Raw genomic sequence first — 15,134 nt, 5'->3', positions numbered from 1 at the left:
AAAAAAAAAAAAAAAACAACTTTCCCTCAAAAAATATGGTCAGGAATATTTGACTAGTTCTGACAGATGAAAGCAATTCGGTAAAAAGGAAGGGATGGATATCTACTGCTCTTTCATAAGCTGAATAATAGAACATAGCTGAGGGAAGTTTTGAAGGTATGTTTTAGGGACCATGACCTCTCACTGGCATACTCTGCTGAGTACCTGAGCCTCAGAAAATGGTTGCAACTTACCAAGTAATCAGCCATTTTCTCAAGAGCATTGGAAGAGTACAAACGAAAGGTCTGGTCTCCCCAGCAGCTCTTGATGCAGATGCAGGGCTTCCGCTCATCATATGGCAGGTACTGATAGTTCCTGCAAAAATAAAGTACAGAGTAGAACATAGAAGTGAGTAAGAAGTTTGGGAGAGGCACTGGAAGGAAAAACCCTTTGATGTTCTCTCAAAGCACAGAAACTGAAGACACCACAGGATGTGTTCATACATGCTGCCCAGTAAATACATGAGAAGAATGAATACAAGTATCAGTTACACTACCTGTGAGATAGTGTAACTTCTTCTTCCTGAAGAGAAGAAGCTGGAAGCCAGTGGATCTAATGTTAGTGCTTTCCAAGGTGAGGGAAAAGCCAAGTAAAGAGGTATGCAGAGAAGCAGAGAAGCTCTGAAATGTGGTGTTGCAGCTAGGAAGCGATGCAGGTACAATGCACAGCAAAGAAGGCAATGTGGTCACCTCCTCAGAGCATACTATTCACTGTTCACTGGAGGCCCCATCATCTTCCCTCTCCCTTATGGGACAATGGAGAACATCTTAATAGAAATGGAAGTCTATCAGCTGCTCTTTGCTCTTCTGGGAATTGCTCCAGTGCTATGCCACCACTACACGATCTGCAGCACTGAAAAGGCTGTACAACAGAGATATTTTCTGGTATGTATTCTTCCTGTGATCTTTCAGTATTTCCCCACAGAAAACAAAGAATAAAATTTCCTGAGGGTCCTACTCTTCACTATCAGGACCTTGTTCAACAGCCAGCAGAAAGAATAGTTGCAAGGAGGTGCTGGAAGAAGCTGTGCTATCCATAAAGGGCAAAAGTGCTCAGTATGGAGAGGAAACTTGACTTCTTACATCTATCTATCTGAGCAGAGGCAAATTTTTAGAAAGAGCCTCAGAGGCTGATTTGCCTAAATGTTGGCATCCACTCATGGGCCCCAAAGGGCTGGTCTCTCAACAGTCCTGTGTCATACCTATCATAGAGGTGCCTCAGATACCCTAGGTCATTCCAAATAAAACTGAGCACATTTGTTTTACCACTGAACAAAGCCCAGGGAGACCAAATCACTTGTCACTCAACAATCCTTGCCGTAACTTCTAGCTTCCATGCACTCCTAATAGGTTTCTACAGGAGTTTTTCTGTTCAAAAAAGCTGAAGATATTCACTACAACCTCATTGGATTCTYCTACTTGATACGAAAGGAGAAATAGAATTTCCTATCTACTCTCTCCTCAATAACGCACAGCAAGGTGAGTATTATTCATTAAATTCAGTAAGCAGTAGCGCTACACAGGGCTTGGGCAATCATATGTTCGGTGGTTTCMTGGCAGGGAAGAACAATCCAACTATTGCTCACTGCCAGGACTTCACAGAGCTCGTAAGTCTTTTCATGGAATTTGTTACCGAGGAAATAATCTGGCCATGAAATAGCTCACCAGGATTGAGTTTTCCTGTCTATTATTCCTTTTCTGAGGTTTAGGAAGGACCATTGCTATATATTTTCACATAAATGGGAAAAATCCCTAGCAATTTCACTGTCATTTTGGTAGTCTTATTGTTCTGCCTGTTCTTTTAATTAGCTAGCGGTTTTAATCTCCAAAAAGGGTTTTTGTTACTGTTTTCTACTGTTCATTTATGATTGCAAAATGTAGTGTTTATATAATCCCATTAAATACCGATTAACGTTAAAAATATCTAGTGGTGAGACTAGTAAGATTCTAATATGAGGTAATAATCATAAAGTCACTCTGTGGCATCTGCGGCTGACCAAACAAACAGCACAAGAGGGGAAAGAAAAGACACAATATTTTACATCTCCATAAATCTGAGGAAAAAGGGTCCTTCATGRGGGAAAGCTTTGTTAATATTGCAGTGAGCCAAGAAGCAAATTGCACATTTGAAGAATGATTCATTCTTTTACAACAGTTGTTTAAATCTAAATTCTGGTAATGGAAAAAACTAAAAATCCCATAGTCTGCCCTGGAGGATAATAAACCAGCATGTACCCAAATCTGCAGTATTGTTAATGAGGAGACACAACAATTTGGYGCAGAAGTAAAAATTTCTACCATAGTATTTTCATTCTTGTTTTGTTTCACTAATTCTTATTTAATTTGATTGAACCGCTGGTTGCAAGAAAGGATGAAAAYATGTTTTAACTTTGTGGATGTTCAGAATATAAGCATAAATCCATGTTTGAATTTCACAGAGTCCTGCATAGTGAAGCTTCGAAACAGAGCTCCTCACCTGTTCCCATCTGTGACTAGTGGCTTCTCGGGGTGTGTGGTGGATATCAGCGGTACTCCAAGGTCACAAGAAATTTCATCCTCCCTCTCATGGAGCAGAGTGGCACTTTCTTCCACTTCTCCGTCATCACGTGCCTTCTTTTTCCCTCCAGCTCCTCCTGCCGCTCCCTCAGTAATATTTCCAAAGTTGCCTAGAGGCACAGGGCAACCAAAGAAGGGATGAATTAATAGGAGATTACAAACTTCCATGAGGCTTAAAAAAGGGAAAGAACAGTGATACCAGGTGAAAATCTTAGTAACCTCCTGTTCATTACCTGCTCYGGCCTTACCACAGTGTGTAAAGGTCTGGCAGGGTATGTCGGTCCTGCTCTCTGTTCAGACTCCACAGGAGAGCAATGCTTCCTCACCCACCCTACCTGGCAGTGCTCAGAGACATACCACCCCTGACTAAGTCATGACTTCTACTCCCCTGGCTGGGGGAAGTGATCCTCTTGTTGCTGACCCCAGGAAGACCATGGGATCTTCTGCGGCTTGCTGGAGAAATTCCTGTTTCTTCTAGAACCAGGAGCTTCTATGTGTGTTTGATTTAAATAGCAGTTGTGTCTCTTTTTTACGACATTACAAAGTCTGATCTCAGAAGTGCTAAAGCTTGCTTGCAGCCAAGCAAATTTAGCACAAAAGGGTTGCAGAGGAGCCATTACTAATAACAACACTTTGAGGACCCAGCTTCATGCCTGAGGCTGGTTAGTTCTGCTAACCATATAGCCATCTTCTCTGATAGCAATCTACCTTAAAAGGCACTAGGAAAGTGCATCCATCAGACTGGCAATTACAGCTTTTATTAGAATTAGACAGAAAACACTCACTGGGGGAGAGGGATGTGCTGAATCACCCCACACAACAACCTGATCTCAGTTTTATTTCAGTTTTATTTGTGTAAATGATAATTTGCTGATTTTGGACCCAAAATCCAACTGAAGAGGAAGCTGGCAGATGTTCTGGTCCAGAGTTCAGAGCCAGACTCATCTTCGGTATTAATTCCAATAGTATAATTTCTTGCCCAAGTATACAAATGAGTTTCCTGTTACTCCAGCCTTACTTCTCACTAAAGTTTCAGTATGAAGCAGTATCACACATCATTGACTTGTATTTGTCATGGAGATCTCTCCATGCACAGTCCCCCACAACTGAATGCACCCAGGTACACAGATGCAAAGACAGCAAGTGCCAGAAGGCTACTGCGCACTTGGGCTCCAATGGGCCCAAGATGAGCAAATCCCTGCAAAGGAAATAAGCTTCTCTCTCCAGGGAAATTTCCTCTGCTTTGAAAATAGTCAGTGCTGATAGAAATGCCTTCATTTTCTCTTTAGTGTGCTCTCAGGGACAGCCCATCATGGGAAGGACCCTTCATCATACAGTTCTGCTGTACACAGAAAGAGAATAGGATTTACCAGAAGGATTTTAGAGCACATGCTGGTATGTACATTTTCAGGCTTGGCTGTCCATCACCCCTGTGCTGTATCTGTGTCTATACATTAACAGGATTGGGCAAGAGGGTCCTCTCTGCTGAGGGGTTCCATCACCACTAGGGGCAAGCCGCAATGGGCTTTGCTGGATGACCTCCACTCTGAGAAAAAAATTGTTCAAGTTGTGTCTCCCAGGAGATTACAAGGCTAAATACTARGTGGGTAGCTGTGCATTGGGTGAGATGGTATATATTAATCAGGGGCACCTGGGAGTAAAGACAGCTAAACCAGACTGTCTGGAAGAAGCATGGTACTATCCAGAAAAGTAATGTTCATAGTTTAATTCAAATGTGTAAGTCTTCATCTGAAGCTGACTCCTGAGCTCTGAGACACTGCTGTCAATATTACGCAGTRTCCCCTTGCTGCTGAGATTCCTCCTCTGCTTCAGAGAAGAGCTTAAAACACTTACCGACAGAAACCTCGAAAATTATTGGTTTGTCCCCAATCTTCCTATCAATCATTGTGGCTTCAAAAAATGTCCCAAAGAGGAGAAATTCCTCAAGTTTCTCTTCATAGATCTGTTGGAGAGGCATGAGGCAGAAAATGACATTTATTTTACCTTCTGATCTTTTTTCCAGTACAGAGACGCTTTTAGAAACCACTAGTAGCTGTGTTATTGCTGTAAATCTGTTGGTCTGAGGCTGTCAGTGAGACAAAATCCATAGGGAGAAATAATAAGCAATACCTCTTCCCTGAGAAACTTATATGATTGGAAAAAGAGATTAGCCTGTGCGCCTTTTGTTTTGTGAGTACTATCCAACTATATCAGCCGGTCAAACAAAAATCATCATCTCCCACTTCAAACTCTGTTTCATCAGTAGTCCCTACTAAAGGATTTCAGTATCTTCACATACTATTACACCATCATCCAAACTCTGTATCTATAGCAGTTCAAGGGCACAACAGCAACAAAGTGTCACCATCCTGATATAAGTCATTTTACAGCGGGTGGCAATACCCTTTCTTTGCATTGCCCTGGTAAATGCTGACATTGTCATGCAACCAGGCAGGGGAACGTTGTCGCGGCTCTGCTTTGGGGGTGAGATGATTTTAACCTACTGGCCATAAGTTTGGACCATCAAGACTTCAACCTTGCTCAGGAACGCTCAGCTCCTGGTGAAACCAATAGGACTTGAATATCTCTGGCATCTACGTTTAATTAGAGCTCAGGCTCAGGGTAAAAGCCTACTGCAACCAAACAGATTTATGCTGCGTGCTCTGACCAACAGGCACAAAGGTGGGCTTGCCTTGGTGCCATCTCTGTGGTTTGCTTTCCCTGGCATCACTGCACAGAAACTGGTAACTCAGTCGTCAGCTTTTCACAAAATTTGGAAGCAGAGGAACCAAAGGATCCTGACACAGCAGCACATCCTGGGAAGTGTAATGACTTCCCATGGGGTTTTGAGACTCCGTTTGGCTTTGCATAAACCTCTTGGAAATCCATCATCCACTTACCCGTGGCACACACTTTCATTCAAGGAAGGCTAGCTAAACTTCCAGTGCTCTTGAGTCATTAATTAAACAAGTTTTTATCCCCAAACCAAGATCAGGCTCAGTAGAGCTCTGTTATGTGGTTCGAGTTCTCCCCAGTTTACACCCTGGCTGCCTCAGTCTCCCCAGAGCAACCCACTGATTTCACTGCAGGAATACCAGTGTCCTGAGCCCTRCCGGCAAGACCAGAACTAGCCGCTTTTGCAACAGAGAAGAGAGCAAGGCAATAGACAAGACACCAAGACTGTTTTTTTCTAAGCTTTTTGCAGCGCAGGGAACAGCTTTTGACACAGCCCATGGTCTCTTCATTTTGAAGCACCTCTGCCAAACACAGCAAAGGAGCATAGGTCTTCAGCAGCACCATTAGCAGCATCTCTTAGCAAAGCTAGTACCAAAACAGGCTGCAGCTGCAGAGCAGCTTCACCTCCTCTGGCCTGGATTATTTTCAGCATGAACACACAGCACAGTGAGCCTAGTAAAGCTGAGGCTCAGAGACTTTGAAACACACATCTACCTCCCTTTATAAAGAAAGTAAATTGCCGGTATTTTATGTCTTCTTGCTATTGGACTCGGTCAATAACGATGGGCTGCAGGGCCACATAATTTGCCTTTCTTGTCTCAGAGGCTTGATGAAACATTTTTAACCTTATTTCTAATGTCTTCTGTTCTTACTTTTCCTTWTAGAAAGTCATAATGCAATTACTGTGTCTACTGTAGCATGAAATATTATTGAATGTCAAAAACAAAAGGATATCAAGCAGTGCCATATTATGTTGTTGCCTCTTACTCATTCTGTGTTTGAAATTCAGACRTAGTTGACATAAAAACAATCCCTATTATTACTATTAACATTTATTGGTGCTACAACAGGGTTTTTTCATCTGCATAAACTATTTAGCTAGCACCTATGATTAAGGTATTTGAGYCTCTCACAGTAATGCATTTCCTCTATATAGAGAAAAATAGAAATAGATTTCTTCTCATGTTACCTCTAGTGCAATCTTCAGAGAAGAACTCAGGCACAGAGGTAGTTTAAATTTATATAACTATGTAAAACTAGACAAGGATGCAGGTTTACACACTGGCTTGCAATCACCCATACTGYTTCATTCTTAGCACACTCCCTGGCACAGTTTTGACCTGTCCCAGCTAGCACTCATGCAGGCAGTGCTGAGGCACAGCCCAAGGAAGAGCACTTGTCAAGGATTTCTCCCAGAAAGGTGTTCTAGGTATTTTCATTCACTTTAGGGAGGAAGAGAGTTGAGGTACACAAACGCAAGCAGGGTCATGCTGCCTAGTCYCAGGGCCAGAGAACAATCTCTCTGGTTTTATTTACTAGGTGAGACGCAGTCCAAAGACTACAAATCAGATCCAATACAAGACTTAAATGTTTTTTAGGCAGTGAAACAGRACTCCCAGTATAAACACCAAAGTTATGATCACTAAAGTGCAAAGAAATTTGGGTATAGGGCTGTTTTTCTTCTCACATATTGGGTAAAAAAATGAAGGTTGTAGATGTAGCAATCTGCTGTTGCTCCCAGACACAGTGGTGTGGTGGAGCAGAAAATCGAAGTTGTGGTTGTCGGGTATTTGCTCAGCACCTGACTCATGTCTTCCCACAACCGGGCAACCTTCCCAAAGTATTATAGCACAATTGTARCACAGGTTCTCCTGTGGTGTAAATCAGTACAACAGACAAAGTTAGTAAAGTTACATCAGTTAACAYCAGTTGAGGCTGACAACATAATTTGTATCCCCTCTCCTAAAGAGATTAGCAATTTAAGAGATGATTAATTATCTAAAACTACTAGTACCATGAGGGGTTAAAGGAGGAATAAAACATGCAGCCAGCTAGGCTATATTGTACTTGCWCCGATTTTACATCAGTGAGCCCCTACTGACTTCAACTGACAGCTTCCAATTTTCTCAAATAAAAGCAAGAAATCAGACTTTAAAATTACCAACTGTCCTCCTTGACTCTCTATCACTTAGCACACACTATGTCACTCGAGTTCCTAGTAGAAACATATAGATGCAGCTAGTACAGAAGGGGTAAGAGGATAAGAGACTAAGTTTTATGGAAACAGAGTAACGTGGAAAAACCTTACCTTAACACAATACTCATGGCTATAGTAATTACCATCCTACTCAGGCTATTCTGACTTACAAGTATACACTAGTGCTCCATTTGTGTTTGCATTATTAYGGAAAGGTCCCAAGACTATGGAAACATGAAGAAACTAATAGAAGGCACATAAAAGCAGTATTCTACAGCTTGAACCCAAATAGCCAAATTAGCATCTACCTCAGAGGTTTAGGGATGCATGTCAATCAGTCTCTTAATCTCATACTGACCTCTGATGGCACATCRAATGGCTCAACCTCCACTTCAGTTGAGTTTGTCTTATCTGAAGGAGAAGCTGACTTTCCATCTTCTCCTGCTTTGTCAGTTTTGTCTTTTCCTTTAGCTGCTTTAGAGTCTTTATCTTTAGATGGTAATTTGATATCTTTGACAATCCTTGAAAACTTTGACTCACGGGCTCCTCCTGAAAGTATCTCCACAGCGATCTCAATGAGGAGACGTCCCCTGAAGGAGACCCCTTCTCCAAAGCCTTCGTTAAGCTCCTGGTGGTCATCCATGAGGCTGTGATTCCTGGGTGAGCCGTAGAGATTGATCCAGGAAGGCCCAAAGGTAGGCAAGAACCCTGGAGATAAAGTACACCTTCAGCCATTCCCTTAGACTTCAGCAGGCTCTTTCTCACAGTCTACCCAAAGAAAGCCTCCCTCCAGCACACTAAAAGCCAAACCTAGACCATTTCTACACAGGCAGGGACCATTTCATACAGAGCACTATTTTGCAGAAGATACTTAGGTACTGAAGGGAGATAAGGTGAACCAGAGACTCTGCCAATATGAAGCTCTTTCTCAGGAGGAGGGTACTAGCACTACACGYGTTGGAGGCACGAGGCCAATGACAGTTCTTGAGGAAAGGGGCTTGCTTCTGCAGACTGAGCACTGGGTCATGGTGGGAGAGGAATGAAAGTTTTCTCACCTAGTACAGCTTGTTCCCAAGCCTATGTCACTACTCCCCTTAAATTATTTATTTTTTATTTTCTGATTAGGGGCTCAGACAAACATTTGAGTTGCCAGGTTTAAGGAGTGATTGTGCCTTTGCTGACCATGTTCCACACTGAGATAACACAGCATAAATAAGGTTACACACACAGGCTCAAACATCAGGGAAAGATTTCAGGTAGTGAACTTTACCTCACCTATACAACAAGCCAAAGCACTAGTCTATGATAACTCCTCAAGCTGTGATAACACTCAGCCAAGCCCTAACTAAATGCTTAGCTCTTACCAGTTAGATCAGAAACACAAACCTGCTTGGCCCAAATTTGCACTTTGTACTTTCATTGCCAGACAGAAACTGGCACAATCCGTGAGCTTACATCAGTCACCTCTAACATATTAGAACAAATTTTTTCCACAGCCACAAAAAAGATCTCAAATCACATAAGCCGATAGGCTTATGTAGGCTGTAGGCAAGGCAGTGGCAGACCATCACACASCAAAAAAAGCACAACGCGATTTAACTTCACTTTAGGCTCCCATAGCCAACAAATGGTCTAGATGTTCACATGAGCTTTGTGCATCCTTTAGGTGGAATTAGTCAGCACCTAGACCTCACACAAGTAGATTTTACTCTAAGGGCACGTTTCAGAACAGACATTTCTCCCTTCACCTTTGTCACCGTCTTGCTCATTTGATATTTTCTTCAAGTCAATGAAGTGGGTGGCTAAAGCCACATCATTCATACTGCCTTCATCCCAGACCTGGATTTTGACTCTTCGGCAGAGTGGAGGGAACATTTCCTTGAAGACAATCTGTTCATGCCATACAGGATCTGCACAATTTTTCTGCACTGTTGTCCGACCCTGAAATAAAAGTCCAGCAACTTTAACCCTAGCATTTAGGACATGATGACGAATGTAGCTAAAATTCCATTTGATAGCGTTTCTTCCATGAACTTTCAAGCAAAAAGATCCTGTCTAGCATAGGTGAAACCTGAAAGTACCTCTGCTTTTGCATTAGCTAGACTTAGCRTAGGGCATAACGTTGTGCTATCATAACCAATGCAGGTGACATTCTTGTTTATTTCCCTCTGTATCTAATAAAAAAAAACACATTATGGCTTACAAATCCTCACTTGCACACAGCAGAGCTGGGAATAAAGTCTAATTCTTTGGAGCCCTTATGCACAAAACATTTGTTCAGTCAGGCCTTGGCATTTGTGTTACAAACTACACATCTTTAAATGGCCATTGAACTACCTGAATAGGAGTAATCCAGCACAGCTGTAGAAGAGGGAATGCATTACAACTGGCAGGCTAYGTGTACCAATGGAATTACCCTAATTGAGGCAATTTATCTAGTATAACATACAGTTACGGTGGCTCAGATCCTAGGTAAATGCCTGCATACTAGGGATCTAGAGGCTGGAGCTATCTCACTAGGCCTTAAGGAGATGGCAGGGCTGTACTGAAGATGTCAGTGAAGCTGCAAGCTGTAGCAGGTCTTCTGCATTCGTATTCCATGAGAGAACTGAGTCAGGAATCTCACGAACATCTCTAAGTCCCCATGTTACATGCCAGCAGACAAACTCACAGCAGTGACTCATTCTTACATCTTCTTCAGGTTTCTCTTAAACCTGAAGTAGCTGCATGCATCTGACTATACATTTTAACTCATACTAGTTCCAGATACAATACTTCTCAGTTTAGCTTCACAATGAAATGTATTTGGTAGCACAGGCCTCATTCGCGTACCCAAAACTTCTGCAGAGGACAAACTGGATTTCTCCCCAAAGTCTCATTGCACACAGAAAGCATTGCTGGCTTAAAAATGCATTCTGCTTGATTCTTTCCTTATTAGACCAGTAATCAACACAAGCTCCTTCTCACAAYGTTATATGGGTTTAAGACAAGAACTAGACCCTGAAGCATCACCTGCAAACCACCTAGTCAGAAGGACCCTCTCAGCTGGTCTCTACAGCATTGCATTAGGTATTGCAGTAGCTACAGGACCAAAAATGCCAGTAACACTGAGGCAGCATCTACTCAAATGTTTCCTCTTCTGCTCCCAGAAAATGTTCACTGGTCCTGAATTACAGCAATATAATTCTCTAGTAAATACAAAGCCCTAAAATCCAGGCTGAACCCTCTTTACTGAGCTCAATCCTGTTTCTTTTTTCACTTTAAGGAGACCAGAATATAGGACTGATGTAGTATCACAGAGTGCAAATCACTGTCTCATAACTTGATGTTTTGGTAACAAACTTACAGAATTATATTCCCTACTGCCGTCTGATTCTAACCCCCTGCTATGCTGCTAATATTGATTCTTCAGCTGGCAATAGATGTTTCCTTTACTTTTTTCCTGCATAAATTAGGAAGTGAGTGTGTATTGTTGGTGAAAGAAAACTATGTTTTCCCTAGTGTACATCAAAGTAAGTGAAAGTACATCAGCTGTTGCCTGCCCCTAATACAGYTAATAGGAAAGAAGGCCTACATTTGTGATTAAGATCCCAATTACCATTTGACCTGCAAACATGACCACCACATAGGGATCTACAAGGTCCTTGCTGTCGCCTATGAATGCTTTGGTGACATTGGCCATGATGCTAGAGTTCATCTTTGGAAGTCCTTCTGCTTTGTAAATTCGCACGTAAAATCTGGCCCATGGTCTTTCAGATGGAAATCCTTTGGGGATCAAGAGGTTCCTGAAAGGAGAAAGAAGTCATTTCCTTAAATTGGAAAATACAGACAATGAAAYGATATTTTCTTCCTACAAAATTGTAATTTCAAGTTAGCAAGGCAGGGACTGAAGGSAGAGTGGAGTAGAAAAGGAGGTAGGAAGAAAGAAAATATTGCAGTACTTTTCAATCTGTTCCTCAGTATCAGTTGTTTTCTGAGTGGCTTGTATTGTGTCCCCTTTCCCAATCACACAAATGTCACACTTCAGGTATCCCTTGGCTCCCGTCCTAATGTCAGCAGGGTCTGTGAGAAGAGCCCACTTGTCACAAAACTGATGACCTGTAAAAATACAAAAAGTCAGATGATGCAAACMATACAAACTCTTCTCCTCTTCATCCAAAGAAGGTCACTTCCACAGCCAGAAAGCTGTAAAAAGTTTTGTGCTCTCAGTTTACTAGATACATTCACAAGGTCCAAAATATTGTGTGACTAGAAAGATAAATGAGAGGATTGATCTASAACTCACCAGGAATAAGCTTATTTTCATCAAAGGTATCTATTGGGGACCCCCGTACACCCTTCCTGGGAAACCTGCAGGCATGACCACCTCTTTGAAATGCCTGTGCACCAATGCACGCAGCATGGGGAACAAACAGGAGGAGCTGGAGATCTGTGTGCGATCACAGGGCCATGATCTCATCGCAGTCACAGAGACACRGTGGGATAGCTCTCATGACTGGAATGCTGCCATGGATGGMTATGTGCTTTTTAGGACAGACAGGCCAGGGAGGCGAGGTAGTGGAGTTGCTCTTCATGTGAGAGAGCAACTGGAATGCATCGAGCTCTCCCTAAGGGTGGAGGAGGAGGAGGCAGTTGAGAGCTTATGGGTAAAGATCAAAGGGCAGGCCAACATGGGGGACACGGTTGTGGGTGTCTGCTACAGGCCACCTGACCAGGAAGAGAAAGTTGATGAGGCCTTCTATAGACAGCTGGAAGTAGCCTCAAGATCACAGGCCCTGGTTCTCATGGGGGACTTCAACCACCATGACATCTGCTGGAGGGACCACATAGCAAGGCACAAACAGCCCAGGAGGCTCCTGCARTGCATYGRTGATAACTTCTTGTCACAAATGGTGGAGGAGCCTACGAGGAAGGGTGTCCTGCTGGACCTTGTCCTTACCAACAGAGAGGGACTGGTTAGAGATGTGAAGGTTGGGGGCAGCCTTGGCTGCAGTGACCATGGGATGGTGGAGTTCAGGATCCTGCAGGAAAGAAGTAAGGCAACAAGCAGGATTGCAACCCTGGACTCCAGGAGAGCAGACTTTGGGCTCTTCAGAGAGCTAATTGGTGGAATCTCATGGGTTAAGGCCCTAGAAGGAAGGGGGGTCCAGGAGAGCTGGCTAGTATTCAAACATCACTTCCTCCAAGATCAAGAGCAGTGCATCCCTACGAGTAAGAAGTGCAGCAAAAGGGGCAGGAGGCCTACATGGGTGAGCAAGGAGCTCTTGGCCAAATTTAGACAGAAGAAGAAAATACACAGAATGTGGAAGAGGGGACAGGCTACTTGGGAGGATTATAGGAATGCAGTCAGAGTATGTAGAGATGCAGCGAGGAAGGCTAAGGCCCAGCTGGAATTGAGTCTGGCAAGGGATTTCAAGGGCAACAGGACGGGCTTCTTCAAATACATCAGCAGCAAGAGGAAGACTAGGGAAAATGAGGGCCCGCTACTGAATGGGGCGGGGGCACTCGTGACAAGGGATACAGAGAAGGCAGAATTACTGAATGCCTTCTTGGCTTCAGCCTTCACTGCTAAGGGCAGCCCTCAAGAGTCCTGTAGCCTGGACATGAGGGAGAAAGTCTGGAGAAAGGAAGACTTTCCTTTGGTTGAGGAGGATAGGATTGAGGAGGATAGGATTAGAGACCTTCTGGGCAGGCTAGACATCCACAAATCCATGGGCCCGGATGGGATGCATCCATGAGTACTGAGCAAGCTGGTGGATGTTGTTGCCAGGCTGCTCTCCATCATCTTTGAAAGGTCCTGGAGAACTGGAGAGGTGTCTGAGGACTGCAAGAAAGCCAGTGTCACTCCAGTCTTCAAGAAGGGCAAGAAGGAGGACCCAGGCAACTACAGGCCAGTCAGCCTCACCTCCATCCCTGGAAAGGCGATGGAACAGCTCGTTCTGGATGTCATCTCCAGACATATGGAGGAGAAGAAGGTGATCAGGAGTAGCCAGCATGGATTCACCAAGGKGAAATCCTGCTTAACCAATTTGATAGCCTTCTATGATGGARTGACTGGCTGGGTAGATGAGGGGAGAGCARTGGACGTTGTGTCCCTTGACTTCAGCAAGGCTTTTSACWCTGTCTCCCATAACATCCTTCTAGAGAAGCTCATGAAGTGTGGGTTAAACGAGTGGACAGTGAGGTGGATTGAGAACTGGCTGAAAGGCAGAGCTCAGAGGGTCGTCATCAGGGGGGTGGAGTCTAGCTGGAGGCCTATGGCTAGTGGCATCCCCCAGGGCTCAGTCCTGGGTCCCATCCTGTTCAACTTTTTCATCAGTGACCTAGATGAGGGGACAGAGTGCCTCCTCAGCAAGTYTGCTGATGATACCAAGCTGGGAGGAGTGGCTGACACACCTGAGCGCTGTGCTGCCATTCAGAGAGACCTGGACAGGCTGGAGAGCTGGGCAGAGAGGAACTTCATGAGGTTCMACAAGGGCAAGTGCAGAGTCCTGCACCTGGGGAAAAATAACCCTAGGCACCAGTACAAGGTGGGGGCTGACCTTGTGGAGAGCAGCTCTGCAGAGAAGGACCTGGGAGTGCTGGTGGACGACAAGTTGACCATGAGCTAGCAGTGTGCCCTTGGGGCCAAGAAAGCAAATGGTCTCCTGGGGTGCATTAGGAAGACTGTTGCCAGCAGGTGGAGGGAGGTGAGCCTGCCCCTCTCCTCAGCCCTGGGGAGGCCTCATCTCGAGTCCTGTGTCCAGTTCTGGGCTCCCCAGGACAAGAGAGACATGGAGCACTGGAGAGAGTCCAACGTAGGGCTACGAAGACGATCAGAGGGCTAGAGCATCTGCCCTATGAGGAACAGCTGTGAGAGCTGGGCCTGTTCAGCCTGGGGAAGAGAAGACTGAGGGGGGGATCTGATCAATGTGTACAAGTACCTGAAGGGAGGGTGTCAAGGGGATGGGGACAAACTCTTTTCAGTTGTCCCATGTGACAGGACAAGAGGCAATGGGCAGAAATTGAAGCACAGGAAGTTCCACCTGACTGTGAGGGGGAATTTCTTCCCTGTGAGAGTGATGGAGCCCTGGCACAGGTTGCCCAGAGAGGTTGTGGAGTCCCCTTCTCTGGAGATCTTCAAGGCCCACCTGGATGCAATTGTGTCTGACATGCTGTAGGTGACCCTGCTGAGCAGGGAGGTTGGACTAGCTGATCTCCAGAGGTCCCTTCCAACCTTACTGATACTGATTCTATGAACTGAAGAGCAGTGGAGGTTTGGGTGAGATTTCAGTGACCAAATTAAGGCTATAGCTTTATGAGAAAAGGCCATCTTTTTTGATGAGAAATGTTTGAAGATCTTAATACTCTTTCATAGCAAAASCCTAGCTGGGAACTGTGGGAACAGGCATCAGAACAAGAAGTCAGAAGCAGCCTCACTTGTGCTATCCTTCTTGAGGAAGGTCCCAAAACCTTTCCTGGTGATAGGTAYGGACAAGGATGAGACTCACTGGGCCAGCTTGGCTTAGGAATATCGGAAGTAGCTGAGCAGTTTCACCGTGCAGCACAGTCACAGGGGGTGAGGGCAGCTCCTATGTTGCTGGGGCTGGTGTGCRGTAAGGAAACAT

General features: G+C 44.4%; 1 protein-coding gene across 1 annotated transcript in view; it reads right to left on the bottom strand.

Annotated features, from left to right (window-relative positions):
• Nucleotides 1-15,134, bottom strand: part of FER1L6 (fer-1 like family member 6) — a 70,030-nt gene that overhangs the window by 44,605 nt on the left and 10,291 nt on the right. Inside the window, exons 7-13 of the mRNA XM_085324673.1 lie at nt 11,469-11,625; nt 11,126-11,312; nt 9,276-9,468; nt 7,886-8,235; nt 4,449-4,557; nt 2,515-2,704; nt 234-354 (exon numbers count right to left, since the gene is read on the bottom strand). Coding sequence (XP_085180799.1) covers nt 234-354; nt 2,515-2,704; nt 4,449-4,557; nt 7,886-8,235; nt 9,276-9,468; nt 11,126-11,312; nt 11,469-11,625 — 1,307 coding nt within the window. The remainder of the gene's footprint in view (nt 1-233; nt 355-2,514; nt 2,705-4,448; nt 4,558-7,885; nt 8,236-9,275; nt 9,469-11,125; nt 11,313-11,468; nt 11,626-15,134) is intronic.

Source organism: Rhea americana, unplaced genomic scaffold (assembly GCF_003343005.1).
Source record: "Rhea americana isolate MKP2758 unplaced genomic scaffold, rheAme1 scaffold_0, whole genome shotgun sequence".
Classification (NCBI taxonomy): domain Eukaryota; kingdom Metazoa; phylum Chordata; class Aves; order Rheiformes; family Rheidae; genus Rhea; species Rhea americana.
This window is presented reverse-complemented; position numbering and strand designations above follow the sequence as displayed.